This window comes from Marmota flaviventris, chromosome 8 (assembly GCF_047511675.1).
Source record: "Marmota flaviventris isolate mMarFla1 chromosome 8, mMarFla1.hap1, whole genome shotgun sequence".
Taxonomy (NCBI): Eukaryota; Metazoa; Chordata; class Mammalia; order Rodentia; family Sciuridae; genus Marmota; species Marmota flaviventris.
In genome coordinates, this window is record NC_092505.1 from 133772945 (window position 1) to 133796121 (window position 23177).

At 50.1% G+C, this 23177-nt stretch overlaps 1 protein-coding gene across 1 annotated transcript; it reads left to right on the forward strand.

Annotated features, from left to right (window-relative positions):
- The first annotated feature begins 1150 nt into the window (after positions 1–1150).
- Positions 1151–16711, forward strand: Mst1r (macrophage stimulating 1 receptor). Its single transcript, XM_027934019.2, has 21 exons — positions 1151–1652; positions 1792–3092; positions 6746–6934; positions 7014–7142; positions 7308–7478; positions 7990–8150; positions 8512–8677; positions 8786–8922; positions 9500–9661; positions 9757–9850; positions 10012–10221; positions 10309–10455; positions 10535–10700; positions 10867–10968; positions 11045–11251; positions 11580–11660; positions 11790–11971; positions 12066–12175; positions 12431–12596; positions 13010–13146; positions 16135–16711. The coding sequence occupies exons 2-21, from the start codon at positions 1857–1859 to the stop codon at positions 16388–16390; spliced, it is 4209 nt and encodes a 1402-aa protein (XP_027789820.2). The 5' UTR covers positions 1151–1652; positions 1792–1856; the 3' UTR covers positions 16391–16711.
- The last annotated feature ends 6466 nt before the right edge of the window (positions 16712–23177 follow it).

Sequence of the window (23177 nt, forward strand, 5' to 3'; positions counted from 1 at the left end):
AAACCTGTGGGCAGATGATTTAGGAGGGCTTGTGAAGTCTTCTCCCAATCGGTAGAAATCTCTCCCAACATCTGGAGATGGGATGGACTTCAGGTGGAGAGTATTTCGTTTCAGTTCTGTCCTGTGTTGACCATGGAATGCTGGAAGGGTGATTTTCACTGGGTGTTTATTCATTTCCGGGCCAATTTTGATCAGGAAGGGAGTGCCTTTTATGTTGCCTTGGGCATGGTATCTTCTATGCACTGGGTGTGACTGCTCTATGTTCCGTTTCCTCTCTCAGTCACCAGCTGCTCAAGAAGATCCAGCATGGAAGGAGGGGAAATCCTGCCCAGGAAATGGAGAAAGCAAGGAATACTCAAGAGTAAACTGTGCTGGAATGTGTGTAGCACAGTGTGTGGGATCCAGGAGAGGGACCTGGGTCTTGATGGCTCCTTGGGGGAGGTGTTATCTCAGCTTTTAGAGGAGAACAAAAAAAGGGTGCTCCCGAAAAGAGGAATAGCATTGCAAAGGTCAGGTTAGGAAGGAGGTACAGGCAGTGAGGTATGCACTGGGTAGGGAGTGGAGGAGGTAGAGCTCTCCAGTCCAGGCTAAATTCTTTGGCTCCTTCCTTCCCCAGCCTCCTTACCCACTCCAGTACTGAGAACCACTGATAATATCCCAGAAACACTCTGTGACAGTGATGTTAGGCCTCGACCCATTCCCTCTAGGGTCCAGGCCTATTGGGCTGAAGGGGCTATCTGGTTATAGATCCCCACCTCCAGTGTTGAGGGAGGCAACTAGCCAAAAGACAGTGCTGAGGTCCAGATGAAGGAGATGGCAAAGCAGAACTAGGATCTACCCACCAATTTACAGACTGGATAGAGAACTCTAGCTAACCATCTAACCAAGACTTTATTCTTATCTCAGAGACTAAAAGGCTTACAGAGCAGATTAGAGAAGCCCTGGGAACCAAAGCCCATCCTCCCCCCCATATCATGGGGCATTAGAGCAGAACCTTTGGGGGGAGTCTTTCCAGAGGTCAGTTTTATGGTTTGTACCCCCTACGGCTTCCACATACTGAGGCTGCAGTGGAGGGACCAGAGGTAGGGTTAAACCTTCACATAGTCTCCTCTGACTCTTGTCCAGAGAATGAGTCTCATATCTTAATTCATATGGCCCTGGGTGATCAGGGCACAACCTACTTTCCTCTGACAAGGCTCAGGGCAGGCAACTAAAAAGATTGTCCCTGCCCTTGAAGTGAGGCACTCCACAAGATCCCTGTCTCTTCCCCACACGGTAGGTCCCCCAGATGGGCTATGGGAACCAGTGTCTGAGGGTGTTGCTGTAACATAGCTCCACCAGAACAAAAGAACCAGGTTATCCTATCCCCTTTTTACTTAGACATGGTCGGTTGTTGGAGGGATGGAATGGAATGGCTCAGGCCTGCTCTTTTCTCTTCAGGCCACTCCACGCACACCCACCCACAGGCCCCTGAGAAATAGACACACAAGAGAAAGTGTAGGGCCCAGCGTTGAGAAGAGTCAGATGGGCGGAGAGCCTGGCCTTCAACAAGGCTCCGCCCATAGCCCCGCCTACAGCCCAGCCACACCCGTTCTGCGCCCTCGGTCGACTTTGCTCCCCGCGGTAACTCCAAGCCACAGACCCCGCGGCAGGTGAGACGGCTGTTCCTTTCTTTGCCGTGTGTACACTGGCATCAGGTGCTCCGAGTGGAAGGGGTTGGGCTTCACAGAAACCCAGGGTGGAGGTTGGCCGTCCAAGAGCTTTCTGACCGTTCCTCAACGCTGATCTCAGCTCAGACCTCTGCTCCCAGCCAAGGCCTGAAACCAGGTATCCCCAAGGGGCTCCAGCTCGCCTCGATGGAGCTTCCTCAGCTACTGCCACTGTTCTCCCTGCTGCTGCTGCTATTGCTGCTGACTGCGGTGTCGATGTCCTACAGGGACTGGCAGTGCCCTCGCACACCCTACGCTGCTTCCCGCGACTTTGATGTGAAGTATGTAGTGCCCAGCTTCTTTGCTGGCAGCCAGGTACAGGCCTTGGCGACCTATGAGGGCGGCGGGGATGGGAGTGCGGTGTTTGTGGCCACACGCAATCACCTGCATGTGCTTGGGCCTAACCTGCAGTCTATTGAGAGTCTGGCCACCGGCCCTACCGGGGATCCTGGCTGTCAGACATGTGCGGCCTGTGGCCCCGGCCCCCATGGTCCACCAGATGACACAGACACACTGGTGCTGGTACTGGAGCCGGTGTTGCCGGCACTGGTCAGCTGTGGCTCAAGCCTGCAGGGCCGCTGCTTTCTGCATGAGCTGGAGATCAGCGGGACAACCCTGCACCTGGCGGCGCCTATCTGCCTTTTCTCAGCCCATCACAACCGGCCTGAGGATTGTCCAGACTGTGTGGCCAGCCCACTGGGCACCCGTGTGACAGTGGTTGAGCAGGGCCAGGCCTCCTACTTCTATGTGGCATCCTCACTGGATGCAAAGGTGGCTACCAGCTTTAGCCCTGGCTCAGTGTCCATCCGGCGCCTCAAGGCAGATGCCTCAGGATTCGAACCAGGCTTTTCCTCATTGTCAGTGCTGCCAAAGTATTTGGACTCCTACCATATAGAATATGTTCATAGCTTCCATGCAGGAGCCTTTGTTTACCTGCTGACTGTTCAGCCTTCCAGTGTGATAGACTCTCCTGGTGCCCTGCAAACCCGCCTGGCACGGCTCAATGCCTTGGAGGCAGATTTGAGTGACTACCGAGAACTGGTCCTTGACTGTCATTTTGCACCTAAACGCCGGCGCCGTGGAGTCCCAGACGGGGAGCAGTCCTACCCGATCCTTCAGGCAGCCCACTCTGCTTCGGTGGGCACCCAACTCGCTGCTGAGCTGAGTATCACCGAGGGCAATGAAGTGCTATTTGGGGTCTTCACCACTGGCAGGAATGGCAGTCCTGGCATGGGTCCCAACTCTGTTGTCTGTGCCTTTCCCATCAACCTGCTGGACACCCTAATTGATGAGGGTGTGGAACACTGTTGTGAGTCCCCAGTTCATTTTGGCCTCCCACGGGGCCTTGACTTCTTCCAGTCGCCCAGTTTTTGCCCTAACCCGGTAAGCAGAAAGAAGGGGACTTTACCTGTGAACAGCCTGTTGGTGGCTGAACACAGGCTGCTCCCTTCCATCACTGAGAGGACCTGGGAGGGGGAGAGTAGGCAGAGAGAAGCATTCTCTTCTACCCAGTTCATGCAGGCTTGGGGTGGTGTGAAAAATCAGCCAAACAAACCCTCCCCTGGAGGCTCATCTTCCAACTATGCTGGATTTCTTTTTTGGGGGGGGTGGTGGTACTGAAGATTGAACTCAGGGGCACTCAACCACTGAGCCACATCCCCAGCCCTATTTTGTATTTTATTTAAAGACAAGGTCTCACTGAGTTGCTTGGCACGTCTCTTTTACTGAGGCTGGCTTTGAACTTGAAATCCTCCTGCCTCAGCCTTCCAAGCTGCTGGGATTACAGGCCTGCGCCACTGTACCCAGCCTATGCTAGCTTCTGATACGTCCTCATTTTGTGTTTTCACCATCTCAGCCATCATGGCTTCTGTTTTTTTTTTTTTTTTTTTTAGGTAGTTTCTTTGGTTATATGAGAATGGGGTTGTATAATTGTCTCTCTGCCAGCACTGTTCCCAAATTCTGGGTAAAATGATGAACATCCCCCCCAATCTGCCCAATCTGCCTCAGACACACACAGAGAAAAGTTTGCATAAAGGCACAAATTCTCATACAGGCAGATGCTTACAGATTTTCACAGACTCGGGTTGCTTACCAAACACAGTTTTACTTTCCTTATGGGAGCACTTGTTTTGCTCTACTTTCCTAAGGGCGTGGGACAAGAGTTTCTAAAGAACCCCTGACCCCACCATGTTCAGGAAACCTCCTAGGCTTTGGAAGTCAGGGGGTTTGTTGGGGAACCTGTATGGCCTGTGTTTCATTAACCCATTCTCTGTAGGGTGATTAGAGGAGGACCCTGGACACAGTGAGAAGGCAACTTTGCTCTATAAGGTTCTGGGAGCCTCAAACCAATATTGTGCAATCAACTATAAACATCTGGGGATGAGTAAAGGCCTAGGAGGGGCTTGGAATTGTTTAACCCCATATTTCCTGCTACCATAACTGCCCCAGACAGGAGGTTTCACATCCCATGCTGAAATGGGGGATCCTTCCAACAGACCTTACCCAGGTTCTGTCCAGCCACAGAGTCAGGGAGTGAGAACAAAAAAAAAAAACAAGACAATCCTTAAAATGCCACTTCGAGTAGCTCAGTGATGAAGTACTTGCCTAGCATGCATGAGGCCCTGGGTTCAATCTCTAGAGCCACCCCCCTAGATTGGGAGTCCCCTGAAAAAAAAAAAAAAAACCCTGAGAACAAAACCAAAACTAACTCATTGAAGCCACTGAAATAGCCCTACCCAGCTGGGCAAAGTGGCCCACACCTGAAATTCCAGCAGCTTGGGAAGCTGAGGCAGGAGGATCACAGATTCAAAGCCAGCTTCAGCAACTTAGTGAGAACCTATTTCAAAATTAAAAATAAATAAATAAAAAGGATCAGGTGTGGTGGCACACACCTATTATCCCAGAGGCTCAGGAGGCTGAAGCAAGGAGGATTGTGAGTTCAAAGCCAGCCTCAGCAATTTGGTGATGCCCCAAGCAATTCAGCAAGATCCTGTCTCTAAATAAAATATTTAAAAGGGCTTTGGATGTGGCTCAGTGGTTAAGCACCTCTGGGCTCAATCTTTGGTATTAAAAATAAAAATAAACAATTAAATAGATAGAAAGGGCTGGGGATGTGGCTCAGTGCTTAAGCACCCTGGGTTCCCAGTACGGAAGGAAGGAAGGAAGGAAGGAAGGAAGGAAGGAAAGAAGGAAGGAAGGAAGGAAGGAAGGAAGGAAGGAAGGAAGGAAGGAAGGAAGGAAGGAAGGGGCAAGCCCATATGGGTTGGATGGAACATTGAATGAGTGGTCTTCCACCAAGCAGCTGCTCTGAATCTCTGGTCATCCTGGGCCCCTGGCCCTGTTGTGACACTTTCAATTGACTGCCTTTCCAGCTCCTATTAATGTCCTGAAAGAGAGAGAACTTTAATCCAGTGTGAGGAGAGGAAATCGTTAGTCTCTCTCCCTCAGCTGAGTACATCTGGATGGAGAGTCCCTATGGGTGATACTTCTTGTCTGGGCTGGAAAGCCCTGCCTGGCCCCATCTTCTTTCTTCCGGGAAGTGAAAACCTCTCCCCAATGTAGCTAGGGTCAGTGGGTTAGAATATACCCAGCATCTAGTAACTAGGCAGTGCCAGGCACTAGTAGGACTAATATTGGGCCCTACCCACAGACTTCCCAGGCTCCCAAGAGGTGTGTAGCCAGTATTTGTTCAATGATACTAGGCTTGCAGCCTCTGGGGCAGGACCCACTTTGTACCTCAGGGCTTGTGCCTACCCTCCATGGTTTTAGGTAGAGTGTGGGTTCTCCATGGGGGACTGGACACTTAGGGCAAGTGTTTTCAGGAGCTGGGGGCCCCTAGTCAAGCCTATGACCCAAAGGTAAGTTCTTGGATCTACAGACAAGTAAACAGGGGTGTGGCCCTGGCTGAGCTGAGGCTTCTTTTCTTTTTTTTTTTTTTTTTTTTTTCTGGGTAAGAGGCTTCTTTTCAACTCCAGAGCCCCACCTGTCTCTGAGTCATTCTGGAAACACCTGGCAGGCTTCTGGCTAGGGCCAGGCCCCTTTCCTTCTCAAGGAAAGACAAAGTCTCAGTCCCTACATACACAGGCTACAGACTAGGGTATATGGGCTTTCTAGGCCCAGTTCTGCACCTACTCTTATTCCCAGGACTCTTGTTTAACAGTGAGGTATCAGAAAGGTGGTCTGATGGAGACTTCCAAGGCTTCTGCTTTAAAGAGTGTCCTCAGGGCTGGCCAGGGAGAATCATAAGCACCTGGGGCTAGCCACTGGGCTTTGCCTATACCTCAAACCCAGCCCCAATACTTCCTACTTTCCCAGAAGCTTTCATGGTCCTGCCCTGGAAAATGCAGCCTTCAAATCACCTTCTTGCTAAGAGCATGAGAGAGGTTAATGTCTCCCAGCTTCTGGGGCCTAGCTTGGCACCCAAGCCACAGGGCCTTGGTTTATTCCCTCTGTACAGAGGAAGTGAGAGGTACAGGAGGACCTTTAGAGTCTCCAGGAGAAGGACCATATTACCAACCTTGTGCTGGCTAATTAACCTCAGAGTTCAAAACCCCTCATGTGAGTGGAGAAACTTAAGCTCAGACAGGGTTTCCTGAAGTGCACTTGCAGAGGCACAGCAGAGCCAGCAGGGGGTGGAGAGAACTCTGGGTAAGAGCACAGGCTTCCACCATGGTTCCTCTCCTGTGGTGTTTTGAAGCCTTGGACAAGTGGCCAACCCTCTCTGAGTTTGATTCTATTTTACAGGTGATTGTGAGGATGTAGTGGGATTGATTCTCTAAGACTCAATAAGTGCCAGAATGGACATGACAAAGTCGGGGAGAGCTGTCCTTCCTGCCTGGGCTTCCTTCTTTCCCTGCCCTTGCTACCTCCAAGAGCCCTGTGGGGGAAGTAAGGGCAGATGACCGGCAAGCCCAGGGTGTCTCTCATCAGGGAAGGTGAGGGGTGGGAGCTTGGGGCTGCTGTGATCACTGACTGAGGTCCCAAAAGGTCAGTGCGCAGGGCTAAATTCTAACTCTCTCTTCCCTGACACTCCTCAGCCTGTCCTGGAAGCTTCTAGCCCCAACATCAGCTGCCACCACTTCCCTCTGCTGGTCAGCCGCAGGTTCCCACGTGTGGATCTATTCAATGGGCTGTTAGGATCAGTGCAGGTCACTGCACTTTATGTGACGCGCCTTGACAATGTCACAGTGGCCCACATGGGCACATCTGATGGGCGTATCCTACAGGTAAGTCCCTCACCCCACAACCCCTTGGCCCTTTGTTCCCGTCTCCATGCTTATTTTTCTCACAGTTGACTTGTCCCAGGTGGAGCTAGTCCGATCACTCAACTACTTGCTGTATGTATCCAACTTCTCATTGAGTAACAATGGACAATCCATCCATCGAGATGTCAAACGCCTTGGAGACCACCTACTTTTTGCCTCTGGGGACCAGGTGAGGTGGGCATGGTCAGAGTCTAGAATCACAGCCTTTCTATTCATTCCCGGGAGGCATTGACATACAGGTCTCACCACCCCAGTCTACAATGGGAATAGGAGGGTCTATGGGGCCCAGTTCCTTTCTCCAGTCATCCCTAAACTGCCTATTTGTCACCTCAAGGTCTTCCAGGTACCTATCCGGGGGCCTGGCTGCCACCATTTCCTCACTTGTAGGCGTTGCCTACAAGCACAGCATTTCATGGGCTGTGGCTGGTGTGGGAACATGTGCGGCAGGCAGAAGGAGTGTCCTGGCTCCTGGCAACAAGATCACTGTCCACCTGTGCTTACCAAGGTACAACATTCCTAAGGATAAGCAGGGCCTGAAGTGGGGTCAGCAAGTTTTGACCATGATCTTGCTCAGGCCCAAAATGTCTGCAGATCTCCAAGGAGGGCATTCTTGGCAAAGGGATGAACATGTAAAGACTTGGTAGGCAAGAAAAATGCTTGAATGAGCTGGGTGCAGTGGCACACATCTATAATCCCAGTGGCTCAGAAGGCTGAGGCGGGAGGATTGTAAATTCAAAGCCAGACTCAGCAACAAAGCACGGCCCTAAGCAATTTAGGGAGATCCTGTCTCAAAATAAAAAGGGTTGAGGGTGTGGTTCAGTGGTTAAGTGCTCTGGATTCAATCCCTGATACTGAAGGAAAAAAAAAAAACTTTGAATGAGGATTAGCAAGTGACCCAGAATGACTGAAGTATGGGGCAAACAAGGGATATGGCAGGGAACTCTAGCAGAAGAAGACGAGGCTGAGAGAAATCAAACCTGCACAAGAATTCAGTCTCTCTGTTCCTCCCACTTCAGTTTTACCCTGACAGTGGACCCCTAAGGGGCAGCACAAAGCTGACCCTGTGTGGCTCTAACTTCTACCTGCATCCTACTGGTCTTATACCTGAGGGAACACATCAGGTCACTGTGGGCCAAAGTCCCTGCCACCTGCTGCCTAAGGACACCTCAAACCTCAGGTACAAGCCAGCCCTACCTTCTCTATCCCTGATGGGAGCAACAAAGTAACCCTTTTCCTGTGAGACCCTGTCTTTTGCTTATCAGGAACAAGGGGGTATGGGGTAAGCTGCAATGGGTCTGGTTGCTTTGTGTCTAGGGAGAAATCTCTATCCTGTTTTGAACTTGCATGTGCCTACCCATTGATTTAGTCATGGACTAGGCAAAGTTAGTCCCTGCCCCATGCAATCTTACCTGCCCTAGAGAAAGGCATGTGTGGAGAACCACCATCCTCGGGCTCAGAGGAACCCTGTTACTGGTAGTGGGTATACAGGCAGGTCTGTGTGATTCCTGGCTGACCTCAAGGGTCCCCTGGCATCCTAGTCCAGTGCCCCGGAAGGACTTTGTAGAGGAACTTGAGTGTGAGCTGGACCCCTTGGGCACACAGGCAGCAGGAACTACCAACATCAGCCTTATCGTGACTAATATGCCACCGGGAAAGCACTTCCGGGTAGAAGGCATCTCCATGCTGGAAGGCTTCTCTTTTGTGGTAAGGACATTTTGCCCTATCTGTGCCTTTGTCCAGTGGGTGGTACCAGAAGGGAAGGGCTTGGAGTGGGAGTCCTGTTCCAGCTAAGCCACCTCTATGCCCACTTAGGAGCCAGTGCTGAAAAGAGTACAACCCCTGTTTGGCCCACGGGCAGGGGGTACCTGTCTCACTCTTGAAGGCCAGGGCCTGTCTGTAGGCACCAGCCGGGCTGTGTTGGTCAATGGAACCCAGTGCCATCTGAAACGGTAAGAGTTATCAGGCAAGGTGATGGGAGGTCACAGGGACTCATCCAGGGGAGCCAGCAGGTGGGGTCCTAAATCTTGTCTGGGTGGAGAGAAGAGAGCTGAGTCACATAGTCAGTTTGGAGGACAGTTTCAGGAATAAGGATTTGCTGCCCCCTCCATCCCAGAGGCAAAAGAGCCTATCATGGGGATTAGGGATGTAGCTCAATTGTAGAACATTTGTTCCTTTGTAGAGGAACTTGAGTGTGAGCTGGACCCCTTGGGCACACAGGCATACAGTCCCTGAGTTTGATCCCCAACACTACCAAAGAGAGAGAGAGAGCGAGAGTGAGAAAGCAAGAACACACGCACGCTAATGAGTCTATCAGAGTCTATTAGTTCCGGTTAATAGACTTGTTTCCTCCCTGCCCTTTTGGAAGTCTTATTGGGACCAACTCATCTTCAGACAGATCCATGGAGGGTGTGGGCACGTGGGGGAGACAATCAACAGAAGAACTAGGAGGGATTAGTAGACCCTGAAGTAGGTAAGCCTGTCTGTCATAAGGGGGGTGCCCCTGAGCCCAATCCCTCATTCCTACAGGGTCAGCCAGGGGCAGATTTTATGTGCCACACCCCCTGGGGCTGCCACGGCCAGAGTACCCCTTCGCCTGCAGGTGGGAGGTGCTGAGGTGCCTGGCTCCTGGACCTTCCACTACCAGGAAGACCCCATTGTGCTGAACATCAGCCCTAACTGTGGATACCCGTAAGTGCTATTTCTTTACTCAAATTGGCCTCTGAGGAATGAGGGAGCCAGGTTTGGAAAGTACCCCAAACTTACCATCCTGCTGTCTTTCACAGAGGCTCCCATGTCACTATCCATGGCCAGTATCTGACTTCAGCATGGTACTTAGTGCTATCATTCCATGATGGGCAAGGGACAGTGGAGAACAGGGTGAGTGTCTGCTAGACAGGAAGGAGAAAGGCTGAAATCAATCCCCTGAGCTCCAGTCCTGTGCCACCAGTAGTTGAAAACTAGCGCTGGGCTGGGCTGACGAGACTGGGGCAGCTATAAGTGGGGCACCTGCCTAATCATCCTCATGTGCATCCCAACAGTGTGAGGGGCAATTTCCAGAGCAGCATCAATGCCGCCTGCCTGAATATGTGGTCCGAGGCCACCAGGGGTGGGTAACAGGAAATCTGAGTGCCTGGGGGGATGGAGCTGCTGGCTTCACACTGCCAGGCTTTCGCTTCCTACCCCCACCCAGTCTACCCAGTGCTGAACTAGCCCCACTGAAGCCTGAAGAGCATACTATTAAGTTTGAGGTAGGTGTGGAGGGTGGGGAAGGGATAGTGGGAGATTAGGAGGTGGGGGGCTGGGCCACTGGTTTGTCCTCATGACTGTCTCTGCAGTATATTGGGTTGGGTGCTGTGGCTGACTGCGTGGGTGTGAACGTGACCGTGGGTGGTGAGAGCTGCCAGCATGAGTTCCGGGGAGACGTGGTGGTCTGTCCCCTGCCCACCTACCTACAACTTGGCAAGGATGGAGCCCCACTGCAGGTAGGCAGTTCTGCTGGTCTTCCACAGGAAACACGGGTTGAGTGCCTAAGGCTGGGCCTGAGATATCATCTGCCCCCAGGTTTGCGTGGATGGTGAGTGTCAAATCCTTGGCAGAGTGGTGCAGCCAGGCCCAAAAGGGGTCCCACAGAACACACTCCTTATTGTCTTGCTCGCCTTGCTGTTGCTCATGGCTTCAATGGCCACTGCGCTAGTTTTCAACTACTGGTGGCGGAGGAAACAATTGGGTGAGCTCCCCATTTCAATCCTGACTTAGCCCTTACTCCCAAATAGTGGCATCTCCAAGTCCCCACCTCTGCCTGCCCAGATCTTGGGGGTCTCCCATACTTCCCTGTTGGGGTCAGCTACCAGGAGCTTGGAAAAAGCTGACTACTATAGGTTGTCTTTCCACAGTTCTTTCTCCCAACCTCGATGACCTGGCATCCCTGGACCGGACTAATGGACCCACGCTCCTGCCTATGCTCCACTTAGGCTCTGACTATAGACATGGCCTTGGTGAGATGGAGGAGGAGATAGAAGCTAGGGCCACCCCTTCCCCACAAGCCTATCTCTCATTCCCTTTCCCCTACAGAACTCTCTGCTATTGATAGTCCTGATTCTACCACTCGGGTCCATGCAGAATCCTTTTTGGACAACAGGGATGGGTCCTGTGTCCCGCTGCTGCGGACAGAGTCCATTAAGCTCAGGGACCTGGACTCTGCACTCCTGGCTGAGGTCAAGGATGTACTGATCCCCCATGAGCGTGTAATCACCCACAGTGATCGAGTCATTGGCAAAGGTATGAAAGTCAGGTAGGGCTAGGGCAGAGGAGTCCTGAGATGACATGGGCTCTGCTCTGCTTTCTCACCAACCTGTGTCACCTTGAGTATACCATTTAACTTCTCTGAGCCTCCATTTGCTCATCTGTAAAATGGGGATTAGGAAAAATCTATTTTCAGTGGGTTCTGGAGTGGGCATGGGAGAGCTTCAGGCTCTGCCATCATGTGGCTGCTGCTTATTTTTAATGTCAGATTGGCCTGTTTGTTGTTCTGAGTTCTGGTTGCCAATGAAAGGGTGTGCTGTTAGCTTGGGCACTGGGAACCCTCTCACCGTCACCCTCTCATAAGGCCATTTTGGAGTCGTCTACCATGGAGAGTACACAGATGAGGCTCAGAATTGTATCCACTGTGCCATCAAGTCGCTGAATCGTAAGTGTGGCAAAGGTTGGATGGGCAGGGAGAGGAGCCCCAGAGTAGGAGGGTCTTTCTTCCTGCTGTGTTGGCATCTAAGTGATCCCGAGCAGGAGACTTCTGGGCCTGACCCAAGCCATTCTACAGGCATCACAGAGGTTCAGGAAGTAGAAGCCTTCTTGCGAGAGGGACTGCTCATGCGCGGCCTGCACCATCCAAATGTTCTGGCTCTCATTGGTATCATGCTGCCACCTGAGGGGCTGCCCCGTGTGCTGTTGCCCTATATGCGCCATGGAGACCTGCTTCAGTTCATCCGGTCACCTCAGCGGGTCAGTGCTCAGCTGCCCTAGGGGGCAGGGCTTTGGGCAGCATCTACAAATGGAACTGTTCTGCTCTTGCTCACCAAATACTTTTTGCCTCCAGAACCCCACTGTGAAGGACCTCATCAGCTTTGGCCTGCAGGTAGCCCGAGGCATGGAGTACCTATCAGAGCAGAAGTTTGTACACAGGGACCTGGCTGCTCGGAACTGCATGTGAGCTGCAGCTGGGGTGAAGCAAAGGGTCAGGGCATGAGAGTGTGCAGCTGCACAAGGCCACCTCAGGGAAGAGGCCACTCCAGGCTTTGCTGTGAAGCCCTGGGCATGTCCTTCCTGGTCTGGACCTTTTTTTTTGTCTGCCCAGTGCAGATTTGAACTGGATAGTGGGGCTCTGAAATTCTGTAAGGCCCTGGAACAGATGGATTCAGAGCCTGGTGGGAGTCAGTTCTAAGTGTGATTTCCCCCTCCCAGGCTGGATGAATCATTCACAGTAAAGGTGGCTGACTTTGGTCTGGCCCGTGATGTCCTGGACAAGGAGTACTACAGTGTTCAGCAGCAACGCCATGCTCGCTTACCTGTCAAGTGGATGGCATTGGAAAGCCTTCAGACCTATCGATTTACCACCAAGTCTGATGTGGTGAGGCCTCATGTGCCCTAGGTCCTTGGGGCCTCCATGTCCTGAGCACTTGGGCTTTTCCCATTCAGCTCTACCTGATTCAAGCCTAGGGAATTCCCAGGTTGGGCAACCCTCACAGCTCATTTGTTCACCTCTTGGACAGATGTGAGATAGAATCTGACACCCAGCAGGGCAAGAAGAGGCTGTAAATTCATTGGCTTTGACAATTCAGAGCTTGCCCAGCTCCAACTCTAGGAAGTCTGAGGTGGTGGGAGACGGAAGGGGACACACCTTTTGTGGTTTTGAGGAATAAGCTCCAAGTAGAGGGTGGGTCCTATATTTCTAGCTGAAGGATTCTGGGAGGTAGAGGAGGGAACCCACCTGCCTCCATTTTGGGATGAGAGTTGAGTGCCCTCTCCTCTTCCCTCCCACAGTGGTCATTTGGTGTGCTGTTGTGGGAACTGCTGACACGGGGTGCCCCACCATACCCCCACATTGACCCTTTTGACCTCATTCATTTCCTGGCCCAGGGTCGGCGTCTGCCCCAGCCTGAGTATTGTCCCAATTCTCTGTGAGTATGTGGAACTGGCAATGAGGTGGGAGCTGTGCTCCAGAGATGGGGGTGGAGGGGAGGAGACAGTTTCTACTTGGCTTTCTGACTGACCTTCTGGAAAGGGATCCTCTCTGGGCCTCAGTTTCCTTATCTATGGACTGGTCCCACCCCCATGCAGAGCAGAATGCTGAAAGGACCTCACAGTTGCCATGGTAACAGCATTCCAATTCAGTCTGGGTTGAGGCCAGTGGTTTGGTTTCCCTGCTCTTCTCCCCGCTTTCCTGCCAAGGGGGCTTGTTTTCCATCTTTTCCACTCACTTAACCTTCAGGCTCCTACACTGGCCCCTCTGCATCTCCAGATTAGGGTTTTTTTTTTTTTTCTTTCACTCAATCTAGTTTCAGATTCCTCATTCCCAGAGGGATGGCAGCAGCTGTGTTGTCATCAGTGCCTACAGGGTAGGTTTGGCTCCCTAAGCAACAGGCATGTCTCAGCTATGTTCAGGTCTATGTGGTTAGAACAGGAAGAACCAGACCCCAGGTGAAAGGCATTGACGAATCCTGTTCCAGGCTCCAGAAAGGGTGTGAGTAGCCCTTCCTCACAGTTCTTGAGCTTGACTTTTTTTTTTTTTTTTTTTGATGCTAGGGGCTGGGAGGTTGGACCCAGGGGTGCTTAACCACTGGGCCACATCCCCAGCACTTTTTATTCTTTATTTTAAGCTAGCTGAGTTGCTTAGGGCCTCACTAAGTTATTGAGGCTGGCTTTGGATTTGTGATCTTCCTGTCTCAGCCTCCTGAGTTGCTGGGATTACAGGCAGGTGTCACCATGCCTCACTGGGCTTGATCTTTATTATCCAATGCACTAAGGCATTTGGTTTGAAGTAAGGGAAATTATCTCACTAGTGCCTACTTGCATCTGGGGTGGCTTGCCTGAACACACTCAGGTAGAAATTTCTCTACAAGTTTTCTTTGATAGGTTGCAGTGAGGGAAGCAGAACTGGACAGACACAGGAGAGATTGCATGCAACCCATCCATGGGACTGCTTGAGCTGGAATGGCCCTTCAGAATTTTCCGAAATTGAAACCAAGGGGCCAGATCTTTGTACAAGGCATTAATTAGTACTGGTCACAGGTTGCCTGATGAGGGGGTGTGAGCTTGGGAGAGGCATTTCTTTTCTGTTTAGATCAGTTCCTAGGGAGGGCGTAAGCCAAGAGTCATCTGCAGATAGCACTTCCAGCCTCTGGAAGAATGAAGGGGAGCTGGGTGGCACACCACAGTGTCTTCTACACTAAGGCAAGCCCTTTTTCCTCACTGGGCCTCAATTTACTCATCTGTGACGTGGGGATGATGACAGTACCATTCTTAAAGGTATATATATATATATATACCTTTAAGAATATATATATATATGTATATATATGTATATATATATATATATATATATATGTATATATTTGTGTATATATATATATTTGTGTGTGTATATATATATATGTATATATATATATATATATTTGTATATGGTGCTGAGAATTGAACCCAGTGCCTCACTCATGCTAGGCAAGTTCTCTGCCACTGAGCCACAACCCCAGTCCCAACAGTACCACTCTTATAAAGAATCTGAGACATACATGAGATGCTACGTGTAGGGCACTTAGACTACCATTTAAGGCAAGGATGACATCCCCCAAATGATGAGGCATGCTCTGAGACTAACCCATCAGGTAAACCCTTACTGCAGAACAATGGTGCCCAAATACTGTTGCTGTCCCAAATACTCCTCTTTCAGGACTTTTTTTTTTTTTTTTTTTTTTCCCTGCAGTGCTTGGGGGATTGAACCCAGGGCCTTGTGCATGCAACGCAAGCACTCTACCAACTGAGCTATATCCCCAGCCCTCTTTCAGGACTTTTAATCCCCATTTTACTTCCTTCCTAGAAGATTTGTGAAAGCCAGTCACAATGGCACATGCCTGTAATTGCAGCTATTCAACAGGCTGAGACCAGAGGATGACAAATTTGAGGCCAATCTGGTCAAATTAGCAAGACTGTTTCTCAGAAATGATCTGGGGAGCCAGGCACTATGGCTCATACTGTAACCCCAGCAATTTGGCAGGCTGAGGCAAGAGGATTGCAAGTTCAAGGCCAATCTAGGCAATTTAGCAAGAACCTGTCTCAAAAACTACAAAAAGGCTGGGGCCAGGCAAAGTGGCACATGTCTGTAATCCCAGTGACTTGGGAGGCTGAGGAATGAGGATTGCAAGTTTGAGGCCAGCCTCTACAATTTAGTGAGAGCCTGTCTCAAAAATAAAAAGGGCTGGCCAAGTATGGTGGTCTATGCTTGTAATCACAGCAGTTCAGGAGGCTGAGGCAGGAGGATCTTGAGTTCAAAGCCAGCCTCAGCAAAAGCAAGGCATTAAGCAACTCAGTGAGATCCTGTCTCTAAATCAAATAGAAAATAGGGATGGGGATATGGCTCAGTTGTCAAATGCCCCTGGGTTCAATCCCTGGTACCCCCCAAAATAAAAAGTAAAATAAATAGGGCTCATGGTGTTGCTTAGTGGTAGAGCACTCTGGGTTCAATCCTCAATCCTCATTACTTGCAATCAGATAGTCAGTCAATCAATGCATCTGAAGATAATCATGAGAATTTGTGAGGTGGCCCTAGCTAAGCATTTCACAGGCACTCTTGCCCTGTGCCCCTACTTCTCTGTGAACAGAGGAGAACTCAGAGTTATAGAAAGGCCTTGCTAAATTGCCTAAGATCATATATCCTGGTCTACAGGCACCAAAGCTCTTAACCTCTGAAACAGGGTGGCCCTTTGCCAGGATGGGAAGGCAGGACTGCAGCAGTAATCATAGTGATGAAAAGAACTGCCCCTGACTGGGCAAGGACAGTAGGCCCTGTCACATGTCCTTTTCTCTGGCCTGACAGGGTTTAACTGCAGGTGGGCTGTGCATTTTCCCTGGGTAGGGGTGACCCTGCCTTTGACATTACCCTTCTCTTACAGGTATCAAGTAATGCAACAATGCTGGGAGGTGGACCCGGCAGCACGACCTACCTTTGGAGCACTAGTGGTGGAAGTAGAACAGGTAGTGGCCTCACTGCTTGGGGACCACTATGTGCAGCTGTCTGCAGCCTATGTGAATCTGGGTCCCTGTGCATTGGATGAGGTGAATGTGCTTCCAGAACAGCTACAATCCCCACCTGTGCACAGGAGCATGTTGAGGCCCCGGCCCCTCTCAGAGCCACCTTTGCCCACTTGATCTAATCCCTGAGAAGTTCCACAGGTGCTGGACCTGCTTAGCAGCTTTGAGCCTAATCCCAAGCTGCCTCTGGGCCATTCCAGGCCAGAGAGCATTGAACCTCCACCTTGTCTCTACCCTTTAACCTTCTAAGGCCATGGGAGGGGAATAATACACATTAGGTCCCTCCCTCAACAGAGTGAGCCAGTGAGGAAGATCCTTCTATAGCATGTATTTATGGAGTGCCTGTTGTATATCCTGACTGCTGGCACATAGACTCAGCAGTGTCCACAGAGACACTAGTCCTTGAAGTAAAAAAATAAATGCATATTCAAATACAAATTATGGTAAATGCTGTGAATGAAAAATAGGAAACTGATATGAGGGAGAAGAGGACTGCTTTAGATAGAAGTGAGAGAAGTCTCCTAGGAGGTGATATTTTTGCTGAGGCCTTATCAAGTGCGGAATATCAGCCAGAAGCAGAATTGGGGGGAAAGAATTTTGGGTAACGTGAGTAGTATACACAAAGACCCTTCAACTTGAAAGGGGCTGGTCAGCCAGAAGGCTCTAGAAGCAATGGAGGTTAAGCAAGCACTGGGGGCTAAAAGCAAGGCACAGATCAGATTACTAGAGACTACTAAATGGACTAAGGAGGTGAGTTGATTACACAAGCATGCAGCAGCTAGTATGGTTTCTTCCATGGCTCAGGTTGCCTGCACCCCACCCCACCCCAGCACTTCTTCAGGGTCCCATTCTACATCTGCAGTACAACCCACCATATACATACACACAGTCAGGACATGGAGACTTGCCCACTTCCCAAACCTGCCAGAATTGTGCTTGCAACCTTGAGAAAGAAGAACCAGCAGAGAGGCCTGGGCTCCACACTATCAAGGAGCCAACTTTGAAGCACAAACTGCCCAAGCTATTTATACTCCTCAAGGCCACTACACAATAGCCACTAGAGAGGCATGTTCCTCTAGAAGTTGTTCCTCCTCCTCCTGCTCCTCCCCCATGCTCTGACTGCTGAAAAGACAGCTGGGCCCAGTTTCAGGGAGCTAGAGTACCAGGGTGTCTGGTCTCAGGTTATAGATCACGTTACTTAGGACCCTAGATCACCCTAAGGGCTGGGGCAGCTCCCCTCTTTGTACCCCCAGCTCTGTCCCCTGTCACACATGGAACCCTGGTTTGGGTCAGGAGCTCCCTGCTAAGTTCTGGTCCTTGGGATAAGAACCTCAGGCCAGAGACTCAGACCTAGGGACCTGAAGGACCCTGAGGATAGGTTGGTAAGTTGTAAAATGGGACTCTTCTGCTAGAATGCAGGGGCCCAAAAATGAGGGGCCTTTTGAGCTAATGGTGGGTGGGAACAGTCTGCCTATTTATAGGCTATACCTTTGATGCCTCTCAGCACAGGTATAAAGGAGGTTGTGGCCTTGCATGCTTGGTCACTGTGTGTGTAATAGTTGTCTTAATCAAGGCTAGGAGAGAAGTAAGTGGCGTATCCTGGAGCAACCCCACAGTAGTGTCCCTGTACCAGTTGGAAAGGACTGCTCCATCCCTCCAGCTTGCAATCCTTATTTCTCTCTCTCTCTCTCTCTCTCTCTATATATATATATATACATATATACATATATATACATATATATATATATATATATATATATATATATATATAATTTTTTTTTAGTTGAAGTTGGACACAATACCTTTATTTTATTTATTTATTTATTGTTATGGGGTGCTGAGGATCAAACCCAGCACCTCGCATGTGCTGGGCGAGCACTCTACCACTGAGCTCAGTGGTACACTAGCTGCTGCATGCTTGTGTACTCAACTCACCCCCTTAGTCCATTTAGTAGTCTCTTAGGATTCTTTGTCCTTGGCTATCATCCTCTGGGTCAGGCAGAGAGGCATGGGAGCAAGAGGAGCCACCTCCTTTACAAAATAGTTTTACCTCCATGGAATGGGTATATCAGCCCCCAGTCCTTACTTCTTAATCCATCCTGAGGATCTAAGAGTCACTCAAAACTCTAAGCCCTCAGTTGTGAGGCAGGGAGGCAGTGAGGAGAAGGCCCAGGAGCTCCTTCCCCACTACTCAGAAGACAGGGACTCAGAGAAGAAGGGGTCTCTGGCCAGGAGGGGAGCTTCGCATGGAAAGGGGACCTAGACAAGAAAGGAGAAAGAGAGCTTAAGGGGTGTGATATTTTTTACACAGCCTTAATGTGGGGATTTAGGTCTGTTTCTGGGTCTAATTCTGGCTCCAGGGAGGGGCTCCAGTTAAATAGGTACTTATGGTACAAGATTATTATTTTTTTATTTTTTTTAAATTTTTTGGTGCTGGGGATTGAACCCAGGGCCTTGTGCATGCAAAGCAAGCACTCTACAAACTGAGCTATATCCCCAGCCCCGCTTATGGTACAAAATTATAGCACAGCTGCCCCACTCCAAACTTCTGCAGCCCCTAAGCTCAGAACTCCATTTTTAGGGTCACCTGATAGTTGCAAGTGCATCCAGAATGTTGTGAGCTAAGAACTATTTTAGGGTTTCAAATTGATGACTTGGCTATTGGTGACAGGGAGGACAGGTAGAGAGGGTCAACTCTAGGCCCTCAGATGGGCTAGGGGGACCAGGAGGCTTCTGAGTGTCCTCCAAGTCTGGGATAGGTTGGGCTGCCTCTCCCCTGGGGAAGGCTTGAATAGTGGTTCCAGTATAGCAGGTGGCCCTAGGCTTGCCAATAGGTGAGGATTTGGTAAGAAGTTGTTTTTCCCAAGGCTCTAGAATCCAGACTTTCCACCAAGAGCTAGTATGGGCCCTCTGCCTCATCTCCCTCCTTAGCAGTCTAGTGGGGCTACGGGACTGAGGAAAAAGCAGTAACATCTGTGTTACTGTAACATCTGTGTTACTGTCATCTGGCACCTAGAGTTGTATACACAGGATAGACTGACCTGCTTTGGTGGAGAACCATTAGTCTGGCCAGAGATACCCATATGTCTCAGCCCTAGTATGTCAGGGAATTTCCCCAGGGTCCCAAAGGTTCTCTGGGAGTCACAATTGAGGCCAGGTACAGCCCCACTCCAAGCCCATTCTCACCATTGTTCTGTGGACTGGTCCTGTTTTTGTTTTGTTTTACTGGGGATTGAACTCAGGGGTACCATTGAGCCACATCCCCAGCCCTATTTTGTATTTTATTTAGAGAAAAGGTCTCACTGAGTTGCTTAATGCCTCACAGTTTCTGAGGCTGGCTTTGAACTTTTGATTCTCCTGTCTCAGCCTCCCAAGCCACTGGGATTACAGGCCTGTGACACCATGCCCAGCACTGGTCCTGTTTTAAACTCAACTGGAAGTAGTTGAAGGAAGCTGATGACTCCTTGGTAGGGCTCAGCATGGGCAGAGGCAGGAGGATCAGTGAGCACCAGAGCTCCCTATGCCAGGGGCACCCTTACCTCTCTTCTCTGCTCCCTTTCAGATTGGTTTAGCCACCTGCACACTCTTGTAGACTGTCGTTGTCTGGGCATTTGAGATCTGAGATGTGTCAGGAAAGGTGGCAGAGGGAATGGGGTCTGAAGCAGCTGGTGGCCAGGATCACAGGATCCTATCAGCTTTGAAGACAGTGCCCCCTCCCTCATGGGTCGCTCCTGGGATGTTGGACATGGAGAATTAGAGGGTCCAAAGAGGTTGATTCCACCCCTGGGCTCCATAGCAGTGACAGATTCAGCCAAGCATGTGTCCTGCTGACAAGTACCTCCAAGTCAGGGAGCCTTCTCTTCAAAGGGGAAAACAAATATTTTTGCTCAGCTGTAATCACCTGCCAACATGAACTTGTACCCCGATCTCTCTGACACATTCATCTTTCCTATACTCTCTATCCAGCCTGGGTTCTGTATGGTTCCTGAAGGAGAGTAGTTCCTCTCACATTCCCTCTGCAGATGTTGTTGGAGGTCTCTTCCCAGCAGTCATGAAGCAAATGTGTGCTTCTAGCAGTACTTCTTCATCTCCTCTTTGTTGGGGGGCCGCTCCCAAGGGGGTAAGGAACTTACCTAGCCAATCAAGGAGGCTGAGCTGTTGCCCTCCCTCTGGACTGGTGCAGCTGGCCATCTTTCATGCAGAGTTACGTAAGCTTGAGTCAATTGGGGCTCAGAGCGGTTCATTGTAGGCTATTTTTAAGCTGCAACACATCACAGCAGAGGGGTCACTGCACTGACGGCTTGCAAGGAAGGTTGTTTAAACATCTGTTATTTAAATTTGCCTGTGCCTTAGAGCTCAGAAGCTGTATCCTCCTGGCACTAGTAGGTTCTGCCTTCTACATCACAGATTAGGAGTGGATTATTTCCCTTCACCCTGCCATAGGTTCCCCTAGGGATGATGGGATTCTTTGTCTTTGGCTATCATCCTCTGGGTCAGGAAGAGAGGCATGGGAGCAAGAGGAGCCACCTCCTTTATAAAATAGTTTTACCTCCATGGAATGGGTATATCATGACCAGGGGAAACTTCAGGGAAGCAGGAGATCTAGGGCTCCTAGGTAGCTTCTGGGAGGGGGATCAGGAGAGGAAGGCACACAGTGCTGGGCCTCAGTTTCCTGAGTATTGAGAAAGGGTTGGATCTAGGTTGTGCTCTTAACTGGAATGCTTCCCTCCTCAGGAGCAGAAGGGCTAGTGTATAAGCCCTGATGAACCTCTGGAGAAACAGGTCTTATTTTCTGATCCATTATCAACAGGATAACTACACTGGAACCCTTGAAGATTCCTTTTGATCCTAATGTCCAGAGTCTTCTCAGGACACAGAGAATGAAAGGGAGGTGGACAGTAAAAGTGCAGAACAGGAAACTTAATAGAGCTAGCTTCCTCCTGGGAGCCAGAAACAGGTCTATGTTGGTGAAACAAGCCTTGTTGATCCAGTAGGCCATAACTTAGCTACCTGTTAAGTTATCTGGAAGAGGAGGGTCCATGGTAGACACAGCTTGGATGTGGGGCTTGGGGCTGTAGCACCCAAAAGGAAGGCATGTAATCTCCCCTCCAGCAAGACCCATGTCTCTGTGACTTTGGCATGGCACTCAGTCATTGCACCAAAGGTTTCTGTAGTATGGGTCTACAGCCTCATAGCCTAGCTACAGATTCTGGCTTTACTATAGTAAGAAAGGCCTCTCTCTCCTTTTTGGTCATTGATTTCCTTATCTGTAATAAAGGTACAATAGTTCTGGGCTCATTGAATTACTGCAAGGCTGGGTTACGTGTTCTCTGGTAGAAATAATAATCTGTTCCCAACCCAGATTGAACCCAGGTCCTCACTTGTATGAGGCAAGTATTCTACCACTAAGCTACATCCCTGAGCCTCTTTTTTTGTTTGTTTGTTTGTTTGATTTTGGAGAATCTTGCTAAGTTGCCCAGTCTGCTCTCCAACTTGAGATCTTCCTTCCTGAGAAGCTGGGATTAGAGGCATGTGCCACTGTGCCTGGCTGTGCTTCGTCCTTGATGCCCTTCCTGCTGCCTCTTCACCATCCCCAAGGCCTTCTAGGTGGCAAGATTTCAGCTTGATCTATAGGATAGAATGGTTTTCTATAGGGACTTAACTCTCTCTCTAGGGGTTGGGGCCTTCCCCCAAGCCTGTCAAGAGGGATAGATGAAGTGGAAGGAGGAAGGCAATGCCAGTACTCCCCTCACAGGAGGGACTCCATCCTATCTTCCCCTCAGACTGAGCTCCTTCCAGCTCCTTTTGCTACCCGCTCTTCACCCTACAGCCCTCAGTCTGGGGAATGGGCTCATCCTGGGGGAGGGGTTCTAGGTTGCCATGGCAACACATGGCCCTCATCACTTCCCAGAATCAGAAATAGAATTGGAAGCCCTTCTTCCTGGTGAGAGACTATTTAAAAACAAGTGTGGGGGGAAGGTACAGGGGTACCTTCTCCAGGGTCTGGGAAGAAAGGGCCTAGACTAAGAATCTCTCTACCTGCCTGCTGCTCCTCCCCTCAGCTGGATGAGATGGGAATGGGTTTTTTCCAGCCAAGAAAAGTACAAGGACTCAGCCTGGCCCAAAGGGATGTACACCTGGCCTGTACTCAGTACCACAAGGTTCCTGGGAGGGTGCTGGCTTAGTGGCACCAACAAGGAATATACCCCTTCAACACCTGAGCTACCTGCTAAGTTATCTGGAGGAGAAAGTCCATGGAAGACACGGCTTGGGGCTGTAACACCCAGAAGGAAGGCATGTAAGCAGGACCCATGTCTCTGTGGCTTTGGCATGGCACTCAGTCATTGCACCATAGGTTTCTGTAGTATGGGTCTTGAGCCTCATGGCCTAGCTGCAGATTCTGGCTTTACCATAGTAAGAATAGGCCTCTCTCTCCTTTCTGGTCATTGATTTCCTTATCTATAATAAAGGTACAATAGTGCCCGGCTCATTGAATTACTGCAAGGCTGGGTTACGTGTTCTCTGCTTTGCACTGGCACAGAAGGAGGATCTGATCAATCAAACTGCATAAAATTCCATTTTCCTTTTTGTATTGTCTGCTTATTTCTTACAGGGGTAAGCAGCTGAATCTGGACAGGCAGGATTGAGGCAGGTTCCCTGTCTCAGCTTCCAGTGACAGTGTCAGTCATTATGATTGTTATAAGCTGTATTTGCTTCCCAGGTAGCATCTTGTCTCTTTTGCCTCCCTCATTTGGGCCTTCCCTTTTGGACCAGAACCTTCAATTGGCTCTGTTCTTTTCCTCCAGAAGACCTCAGGCCATTACTCATAAAGGACTCCAGCCCTGAAAACGAGGGTTATGCCTTACGTTGTAGAGGTAGGAGATGGTAGGGGATGGTTCAGGAA

What these genes read in the sequence shown, in the direction of transcription:
- Mst1r (XM_027934019.2), top strand. Translation starts at nt 1,857, where the DNA reads ATGGAGCTTCCTCAGCTACTGCCACTGTTCTCCCTGCTGCTGCTGCTA. An exon ending in AGCCCTAACTGTGGATACCC is followed by an intron (nt 9,662 to 9,756) that starts GTAAGTGCTATT and finishes TGTCTTTCACAG; the next exon opens with AGGCTCCCATGTCACTATCC. An exon ending in TGACTATAGACATGGCCTTG is followed by an intron (nt 10,969 to 11,044) that starts GTGAGATGGAGG and finishes TTTCCCCTACAG; the next exon opens with AACTCTCTGCTATTGATAGT.